General features: G+C 40.4%; 1 protein-coding gene across 3 annotated transcripts in view; it reads right to left on the reverse strand.

The window, feature by feature from the left end:
- Window positions 1-2,870: 2,870 nt before the first annotated feature.
- smurf1 (SMAD specific E3 ubiquitin protein ligase 1) overlaps window positions 2,871-10,778 on the reverse strand; it is a 51,156-nt gene continuing 43,248 nt past the window's right edge. For 2 of the 3 annotated variants that reach the window (XM_017455069.3, XM_017455067.3), the window contains 5 exons: window positions 9,292-9,429; window positions 8,266-8,386; window positions 7,931-8,132; window positions 5,867-5,951; window positions 2,871-5,776 (listed from right to left, as the gene is read on the reverse strand). In XM_017455069.3, the coding sequence (XP_017310558.1) occupies window positions 5,677-5,776; window positions 5,867-5,951; window positions 7,931-8,132; window positions 8,266-8,386; window positions 9,292-9,429 (646 nt within the window). In that variant the 3' untranslated portion in view covers window positions 2,871-5,676. The remainder of the gene's footprint in view (window positions 5,777-5,866; window positions 5,952-7,930; window positions 8,133-8,265; window positions 8,387-9,291; window positions 9,430-10,778) is intronic. The other variant, XM_017455068.3, reaches the window with a different exon arrangement.

Raw genomic sequence — 10,778 nt, forward strand, 5'->3', positions numbered from 1 at the left:
ACTCAGGACGTCGGATTACTGATCGGAAGGTCGTGAGTTCAAATCCCAGCACTGCCAAGCTGCCACTGCTGGGCCCTTGAGTAAGGCCCTTAACCCTCATATGCTCAATTATATAAATAATAATAATAATAATAATAATAATAATAAATATTATCTGCCAAATGCCCTAAATGTAAAACATGATCTGTAATGTCTCTTATAAATTAAATAGGAGCTCAGCATGTGAGTGATCTAGTCTAGTACCTGAGAGAAAGCTGTCTATAAGTAATGGATCACATTCGGTCATTTGTTTCCCAATATGTAGTATATGGCATAAGTACCAACAACAACAACAACAACAACAACAACAACAACAAATAGATCAATTTAGATACAGCCCGAGGTATGTAGGAAAAATCCAGTGAAGGACATGTATAAGAGTATTTATAATGAACATGTGAGCTTCAGTCAAAGTCCAGTGTACAGTGTGAAGAGGAGTCTGCTGGGATTAGAGGGACAGTTTGTTCACTGCTTATTGTTGGACATTGACAGTAATTAAAAACTGGGCCAAAGAGTTCCAAAGTTTGTGTATGTGTGTGTGTGTGTGCTATCCTTAGGGAACTGAGGCAAGTTTTGGCAGCTTCGAGTCTAATAAAGTCTTGTCTATGTGATTATATAGAGTTTACACTCTGGTAACTTGAGATCGTAAACACATTAGATTTATTAGGGAGGATTTCATATTTTTATATATATATATATATATATATATATATATATATATATATATATATATATATATATATATATATATATATATATATACACATATATATACATACATATATACACATATTATATATATATATATATATATATATATATATATATATATATATATATATATATATATATATATATATATATATATATATATATACATATACACATACACACATATACATATATATACATATATATACACATATACATATATATATAAATAAAGGGGGGGGGGGGGGGGGGGGTAAGAGTGGTATCTTGACCATAATGTATGCGAAAATGTATGCAATGTGAAATCTACTTTCCATTTAAAGTCCAATCTTAAATATTTAGTTGCTTAGTATAAAATGTTCTGAACACTGTATTGTCCATCCATCCAAGGATTTGAACCCCGAACCCTGGAGGTGCGAGGCAAAACACTGAGCCACTGTGTCCCAACATTGGGACATTGGGGTTATGTTTTGGATAATGAATCTCACAACCTCGACTGTGTAGATCATTAGGATGTTTACCACTGTACCTTATTGTTTCTATTGTTAAAAAAACAACAACAATCTTTTAAACAAAATTTAGCTCCATGGTTTCTTTATGCATCCTTCTCCTGCCACTCCATCATCATATAACAGAGAAGGTAAACACCCAGGATGAAAGGATATACGCTGAGGACTGAGACTTCAACTTCCTATAAAAACACTGAAGGAAAAACAAAATGTACAGCAGAAGGTAAAACCTAGAGAACATGTAGACTGCAGAACTGTGATGGATCAGCATGATGGTGCACCTGTTAGCGGTGCTGCCTCTCAACTACAGGGTTCATGGTTTAATCCTAAGGTTAGGGTGGGGTATCGGGGTTTCCTTTGGGTTCTCTAGGTTCCTCCTACTTCCTATAAACCATGATTATAGGCGAGTTGGCTGTATTAGGTATGAATGGATGCATGGTACCTTGCAAAAGCATTGAAAGCCACGAAAAAAGAAAAGAAAAAAAAAAAGCAAACAGGAAATACAACAATCGCTATTAGAAGCCCAATGGGAAAATGATCCCACTGCCCTCTGCACACTATATGAACAGTTTCACGGGGGGGTATAATACCCTAAGGTCCCTGGTATAAGCTCCAGGTTCCCCATGACCCTGTAGGATAAACGGTATAGAAAATGGATTAAAAGATGAACGTGAGACGATAGATCAGACTTCCAGCTTTACATCTAGATGTGTTAAACAACTTAAAACATGCCACCTTTTGCTTGACCCCACCCTTATGTTTTCCAAGTGATCAAAAAATATTGGAACACACGACTGATAGGTGTTTCTTGTTACCCAGGTGAGTCCTGTTAAATTGATTGTTGAAAGAATTAATAGCTCTGAATATCTGCTCTTAGTTTGAGCCCTGGGTTTCACCTGTGAAGACTGCGTTTGTTGTTTAAAAAGGATAAACCAACATGAAGACCAGGGAGCTGTCTACGGGAGTCAAGCAAGCCATTTTACAGGAGAGAAGAAAAGGGAATGAATGCCTATCTATCCATCACGAGCAACGGGCGTAGCCAATACAACAATTTGGAACGTCCTGAAAACAGACTCGAGACGTAAATACGAGGAAACGAAAGATGAAGTTCTGATCTCTCGCCTCATTCATCGTTGGATCTCAAACGCAAAAGTCTCCAAATGTATAGCAACAACAACAGAATTGGTTAAATAGTTCAGTGTGATAGCCGTTCACCTTCATTTTGACGGTTGCCTTTAAACGTTGTGCTGCACCACCCAAATCTATGGTCACAAGCCTTACTTCTAGTCCATCATCTGTTGGCATGCACAATTCATCAATCCCTTTACACCAACCATCAACAGAAATGCACCAGCAACAGTCCACTGCATTTGCATTAGCTGTGACTCCATGCTAGTGGGCGTCACTGGCTCAAGTGCATCAGTGGATATCGTAGGTGTACCTGAAAAAATATCCAAGGAATTTAGACACAATATATGTGCACCTAATAAACTGGACATGTTAGATTTAATACTTAATAAAATAAAGTGCACGTGTGTAGCAATATCGAACAAGCTTATTCACAAACGTGTAAATGAGCAACGAAGGCAACAAAGACTTACAAAGCTGAAGTATTTTCAATGTGGTTTCTTTAATATAATCTTATTTACATGGAATAGTTTCAGAAATGTTTAGTACATTGTAAGTTACATTAATCTTGCATCCAATAAACAAATGACACTCAGGACCTAATAATTGTACATAGTAATAATAATATTGGTCACATAATTTGGAAAAAGTGGTTTTTAAAAAACAAACGCAACTAGCAGGCAACGTCCACAGTCATCTTCAAAACTCACGAGTCATTCTGACTTACACGACAATGAATGTGGCGTTTATCCAAGTTAACGACGGATCGGCGCGCGAGTCATCTGGGGGGGAAAAAAATAAACCCCAAGCAAATCGGGTTCACGCAGACGCCGTCCCCGATCTGGTCGGCGTAAGGAAAAACGACGTTAAGACGGAAACCGAGAATATAAAGGTGTCGTTTTATTGCATATATCACAAATATGAACATGACCGCCGGGGTCCAGCCTACATCAAACGCTAACTCGATCCAGGCCAATGGACAGGCTTCTCTGAATTAGCAGCAGGTTTAAATACTTTGATTCATACATTAAAATAAAGAGAGTAGTGTACAGCTTTTTGTGGGGGGAAAAAAACAACAAAAACAAAACAAACAGGGAATAATGATAATAGCAGCAATACTTAAAAGGACATTACACAGTAATAAATAATTCGTTTAAAAAAAAAAAAAAAAAAAAAAAAAAAAAAAGAAAGAATGACTAAGTGGTTGCAGAACACAACTTTAAAAAAAATAATAATAATTTTAAAAAAAATTATAAAAAGTAGTTGGCTCATTTTTATTAAAATTTTCCAAAGAATCAACTGGTGCCGTAAACACCGAGCACTATACGGTGAAATCTTAGACCTCAAAAGGAACGCGATACAGGGTCGTCCGAGCTTATCCAAAAGGCTTTATTCTATTCAATTCTACACAAATGCACCTTGTTGGTCTGCGGCGTTTAAACGACTGATGGCGTGGATGTCGTTTAACTCGAATTAACTCCTGCGGCTCTTGCGTGGATAAAAACGGAACACTCCTGACCTAGCATCAAGGCCAAACCTAAAAGTAAGAGCACACAAAGCAAAGAAGAGAACGGAAACATCCCGGAGACACAGATGTGCGAGGACTCGACTAGAGCGTGGCGGTCTTGAAATCGCTAGCTTCGCTCTACGCAGAACGAGTCTCTCTCCTCAGAATGAGGACGGAGGGACGATCGTTACGGCGTGTTTTAATGGAAACGAGACGTTGCTTCGGAGATGCGCACGGAAAGAAGTCTCGCGGCGGACGCGAGAACCGAGACGGTCACAAACGGTTAACGCTAAAACAATCGACGTTCTCCAAATACGCTTTAGGACTACACGACCCTTCACTGAAGCGTCTGTGATTGCGAAATACCACACTGTTTATAAAAGTTGGCCATGCGATGGAAAAGGAACGCAGGTCTGCGAATTCTGTGGGAGACATCTGAAATATAAACCATTTTTATACACTGGCATCGTTATTTTGTGCATGGCATCGTTCCTAAAAAAAAATAGAAGAAGAAAAAAAAAAAAAAAAAAAAAAAAAAAAAGAAGAGAAAACTGGTGATCGGAAGAAATGCTTAAAAAAAACAACAAAAAAAAGGGAAAAAAAAAAAAAATAAAAAAATGTGTGCAATGTGCAAAGGTTAAGATGTATTTAAAACAAGTCTAAGAATACTGGCTTATTTTCTGGAAAATTCTACCATTTGACAAAATGTCCATGGGCTTTCTTACTCTGCATACTGTATGTGATCTATGAGCCATAAGAGATGTGCTTCTGTTAGTGAAAGCACACACACACGCGCACACACACACACACACACACACACACACACACACGCACGCCATTTCGTAAAAAATGGTCCCAAAGTCACGGTGGGGGTAGGGGGTTGTTTCACGTAACAAGCAATCAGTTTAAAATAGCTAAAAATAAAAAGAATAATTAATAATAATGCTGATGCACAGTATAAGAGATGGTTATCACTGAAATGTACACCGTCATTCTATAAGATGCAAAAAAAAAAAAAAAAGAAAGAAAAAAAAAAAATGGGGTGCTGTCTGTACATATCACCGATTTCAAGTCGAGTATAAAAACCAAACCTCCTGTCCGTCCGTTTACCGTGAAGCTCTTCCGAGATCAAAACACGACCGACCGCTGGGTAAGTCCACGGGCTCAGGATGGACGAGGATATTGCGACACAAACAGGAGTGAAAGTTACCGAGTCTCGAGACGTCCTCGGAGCAGAAAGCATCGTGCTCGGGTTTAGTCTAAAACGTCTATGTGCTTTTGCGACTACGTGACGCGAGCTCGGCTGAATCGAGCGTCAATCAGGCATGGAACCATAATCCACCATTTCAATGACACGGGCAACTGGAAAACAAAACAAAAAACAAAAATTCTCTCTCTCTTTCCTGGTACCGGTCATCATCATAATGCAAATTAAAACCGCTCGACTCACAACGGAAATAAATAATCCTTGAGCAGCCTGGAAATGGTGTGTGTGTGTGTGTGTGTGAGAGTGAGTGAGAGAGAGAGAGAGAGAGAGAGAGTAAAATCCAGGCTGTGTGTGTGTGTGCACGCAAACGAGTTAGCGGCCCTGTGTATCGCCTCTCCTCTCTGTGCTCCTGGGAGAGGGATCAGACGGCCTTTTGCTCGAGCCTGCAGGGAGGCACCTTTCTGTCCACCCTGAGGAAGAGTGAGGGAGAGAAGAAGAAGAAGAAGAAGAAGAAGAAGTAGTGGGGTTGAAGGGGCTGTTAGACGGGTTAGTGGATGCCGGCTGGACGAAACGGTTCACTCCACGGCAAAGCCACACGTCTCCTCCACGGCAGTCAGGAGCTTCTCATAGAGCTTCTCGTATGACTCGTAAGGCGGGATGTCGATGCGGTTGAAGCTGGAAGACAGAAGACAGAAACACGAGTCGCACCGGTAAACGTAAATCATCCTTCCAGCTTAGATAGAGCCGTTCATTCTGCAGACTCACCACGTGTGCGCTTTGGGCAAATTATCCGTATTGGCATCAATCAAGTGGATAGTGAAGAGCCTTGGTCCTGCAGAACCTGTAGAACCTTACAAACATACATTCTAGTTATCACTGTTCTCCTTCTGATTACAGAGCAAACCGCATCGTCTGATTTCAAAGGAGCAACTTCGAGCTCTCTACTTCCTGCTAATCAAATCCTAAATACAATGAAAACAACGTCTGCCCTTCAGGGTGTCCTGTCCAGAAAAAATCTTCTGTAGTAATAATAATAATAATAATAATAATAACAACAACAACAACAGGTTAGTGGATTGTTTACACACACACTAATATATATATATATATATATATATATATATATATATATATATATATATATATATATATATATATATATATATATATATATATATATGTGTATATATATATATGTGTATATATATATATATATATATATATATATATATATATATATATATATATATATATATATATATATATGTGTGTATGTATATGTGTGTGTGTATATATATATATATATATATATATATATATATATATATATATATATATATATATATACACACACATACACATACATACACACACACACATATACACACACACATACACATATACACACATGTAATGACGTAATGACGTGTGACGTTAATCGATCTATGTTCTATAACATGAACACGGGAACACGAAAGGAGTATTCTAAACGCGACTCATGTAAACACCTTAATCACGATGTTGTCTTATTCAGAATAAGGTCCATATTTAGACAACCGCTGTCCGTGTGAACGTAGTCAGTGAGTCGCAGGCTTGATGCAGCAAGCAAAGCATATGCGACCAAATATTAAGTGTTATTTACTTTCATTTTCAAGACTTCTGTTCCTATACTTTTGCTCGCCTACATTTCGGGGGGTCTGATGCAAAACGCGCCATGTTCGATGTCGTTTAAACGTCTACATATAAATACCAGGAAACTGAAGCTGAAATCCTAAACTCTCGTCTCATATCCGTCTTATGATCTCAAACCCAAAACGGTGTACAGCACAAACGAATGAGTCGGCCTTGCCGTTCCAGTAGTTTCGGAGGGGGCTGTATGAAACACTACTCGAACACTATTTCATGGTGAGACCAGTCCATGTAAATGACATTCAAATAATCTAATAAGCGAGGTGATTCACATCTCCCAGCCTGCTCCGCTACTTCACTGAGCTATACTATATATAATAGCAGAAGAGTATAAACTCAAAAGACTCCACTAACTCTATAATGGTCAGTTCTTACTGACTGATAACCTGTTCACACACTTTTGATTGGCAGGCTGCTCAGACTCAGAGATCATACTAAAAAGTTACATGGCAGGGACATGAAACATTGGCCATGTCACACATCACATCACATCCCTGTGCAGCAAACATTAACCTCTTTAGAACGCAATAATGAGGTTTTGGTCTGCTAAACTGAATATCAGTTCGTTCAGACCCTCCAGGATTTAGTGATCGTGGAAATGAACACAAAATCAAGGAAACTCCGCGATATTCGGCGGATTTTTCAAGATTACCGCGGATTTCCTGCAGATTCGGGCCGGGACGCGTCACGACGTGCTTTCAACGGAAGCCCTCTTCCATTCCCGTGCGTCAAACACGAGTACAGCTAAAAGGTCTCATTTACCAACAAACATCACTGTGAAAGGCCGTGCAAGGCAATTTCGTGCAATTGCGATTTCCCCGATTTGAGCAGTTTACGGAAAAGAAAAGGAAAATAAATAAATAAATAAAATCTCCACAAGCGGCAAAATCCGCCACCGAAAAACCGAGTGTTCTCGGCCACGCCGATCACAAAAAACAACCTTTGCGAAATCCTGTACGGACTGATTAATAGATTATTAGTTCGTTTGGGCTGATGATAGAGTCACAGATGTCGTATTTAAAGATGTGGTCAAATTGAATCAACTGCTATATACACAGTATACATCGAGCAGCACACGTGCCATATTATAACGTAAGGACATCGAGTGTGAGATGTGCGCATGGCTCATCTGTTAGCCACCTTGCAGTGCTTTAAAGCCTTGAAGAGGGACGCGTGTGGAGCCGGTGACGAACTGGAGCAGTCTTCCCCTCCTCTCCTCGTCGAACGACTCCACCGCCTGCCAAAACCACTTCACTATGTTACTGTCAGCCACGCAGTGCTTTAGCCGCGTGTTGGCCTTCCAGTCGTTCAGATCGATCTTCCCGAGTCCTCCGATGATCAGCTGCACACACAAGGCGTTAAGCGGCACGGTTAAACGCGTCGGGCTGCGACGAGCGCTCTTCGGATCACTGGAAAGTTGGGGTTTGTTTTTTTTTTTTTGTATTGAAAAGGACATACAAATGATTTTAAAGTACCTCGAGTTCCTTGTGGTCAAAAGGCTTGAGCAGGTGCTGTGGGATGAGCTCGTTGAAGCCCTTCTGCAGAGCGAGGAACTGGGCCTCGATGCCTCGCATGAACCTCCAGTTCACGTAGAGCCTGTACAAACAAACAAACAAAAATATCAGCAGCTCGAATCTCCGTGTTTGCGGGCAGGGAAACTGAAACGGAAAATAAATAATAAATAAATAAGCCCCCGTGGACTTTATTAAGCGTGTGACGAGGTGCGAAGTATTGGGTACGAGTGTGAATTGTGATGTATGTAAATGTGAGTAACATGCTGTGCACTAATTACAAGTGCTAATATGGACGATGTAGATGGAAGTAATGGCGTGTAATACAGTCATTTGCAATTGTAAATAACGGGTCTGTAATGAGTTTAGAAATTTTCCAATAAAGTCTGATTTGAGAACGAAACAGAACTTGCCAAACCGTAAAAAAAAACAAAAAAAAAAACAAACAACGAACGACTTATGAATCGTTCACATCTCATTCCTGAATAAAGAGTCGATGAAGAACAGCAGCGTTTAACTCCAGCGTCACTCGAAAAAAAAAAAAAGCTCGGAGGACTGTTTGAACTCGCTGCCATACTCTCCTACACTGCTGCCCTCTGCTGGCCCCTCCCATACATGCACTTTTCCTGGAGAAAAATAATTACACGATTAAGCAGGACACGAGCTAGAACAATTCCTGCGAAATGATCATCAGGAGGGCTCGGGTGTAAACAGAAGCCAGCGCATTACTGGGAAAAATGTGCTTATACCTATAAACCATTAGAGGTAACGGTAAACAGTACCAGGAAGGATTGACGTCCATGAAGAACTGGAGAAGCGTCTGGAACTGGGCGAGATTTAGAAAAACGTGTTTGGACCCCAAACACAGTGTATGTACGCCAAATAAATAGATGTGAAGACATGCCTCCAGGTAAAATATCACGTGAACGCACATCACCAGAGCCTGGGGCCTAGGTAATACTGCTAGTTAGGTCTGCATTTCTGTCATACCTCACGTACTCCCTTTTATTCTCCTCCGTCACTGGGACGTTTCTGCCGTTGGGCTTAAGCTCATGCTGGAGGAATTTGCCGAAAGCGTTGTGTTCTACGCAGAACGTATGATCCAGAACAGATGTGATGTCATTCTCTCTGCAAAACAAATGAGAAATAGACGGTGAGGAATTTCCTCCAACACATCAATCGCTCTCAAGTGAATGGCGACACGTAAGCTTCGGTGCAGAACCACTTGACTTTTAAAAGCGCCGTTACACCCCCGCCCCGACAAGCTAAACGCGTTTCGTTATTATTAACGAATTGCTTTTGGAGAATAATGCACAGTTTGCTGAAACTGACAAAACATCCGTTGAAAAACTGTTCGACTGGTGCTGCTTTCTACAAGGGACTGTTTAATAACTCGGGGACTTCCTAGCGAATGTACGGAATGGTTGTACGGAATGTTTTTGTGTCCTGTAGCGTTAGAATTTCCCTTCACTGGAACTCAGACCTGCTCCGGCATGACGATGCTCCCGTGCACAAAGCGAGCTCCGTGAAGACGTGGTTCGAGAAGGTTGGACTGGAAGAACTCGAGTGTCCTGCGCAGAGCCCTGACCTCACCAACACCGAACATGTTTGGGATGAAGTGGAACACCGACCGCGCCCCAGACCTCCTCACCTAACATCACTAACGCTCTTGTAGCTGAATGAACACACATCCCCACAGGGGTTTGGATTTTGGGTTTTATGAATGCTGTTAAACATTAAACATCATATCATACCGCACAAATATGTCATACGATGTCAAATAATGTGCTTTATACCGCGATTGTGCTCTAAATGGCAACCGAGTCACGATTATCTCTTAGTGTCTTTAAGGAGAGAGGTGCGTATTCGCCCTGAAGGGACTCCAGTCCATCGCAGAGTATCATATAGACTAAAAAAAAATAAATAAAAATGACATCTTAGCATTTATAAGATTAGAATAAACATAATTATTAATAATGGTTTGATTATCCATGATAAAAAACTGATCTCTGCTATTACTATTAGCATCAGGATTTACTCGCGTGATTGATAAAGGGTGCGTCTCGATCGGCTCCCTAGTTCACTGGTCAGGGAGACGGACATTTTATAAGCTCCGTCTCGATCACAAATTCCTCCCAGAGTACTGGAACGTTCGCTCCCTAAACAAATCCCACAATGCACCGTGAAAATCAGGATTCCCTTACTGGAAATTACGCCATATTATCGGAAAATAAAAATGGCGGACGGACTCTCGGCTCAACCTCGTCTACGGACGTAGGGAGCTTGTTTTCGTCGTTGTGGCTCTCAAATGATTATGTTAGAGATTTTTTTTTTTCTTTATTTGACGTCCTGTATATACGGTTTGTTTGAATCTTTACGACTTTTAAGCGTTTAATGATTTTTTAAAAAATCCACCAGCTTCGCTACGCTTGAGTAACCGTGACGGAAACGCGTGTGATGAAGTTTACAAATTTATA

The sequence above is a fragment of the Ictalurus punctatus genome, chromosome 24 (assembly GCF_001660625.3).
Source record: "Ictalurus punctatus breed USDA103 chromosome 24, Coco_2.0, whole genome shotgun sequence".
NCBI lineage: Eukaryota > Metazoa > Chordata > Actinopteri > Siluriformes > Ictaluridae > Ictalurus > Ictalurus punctatus.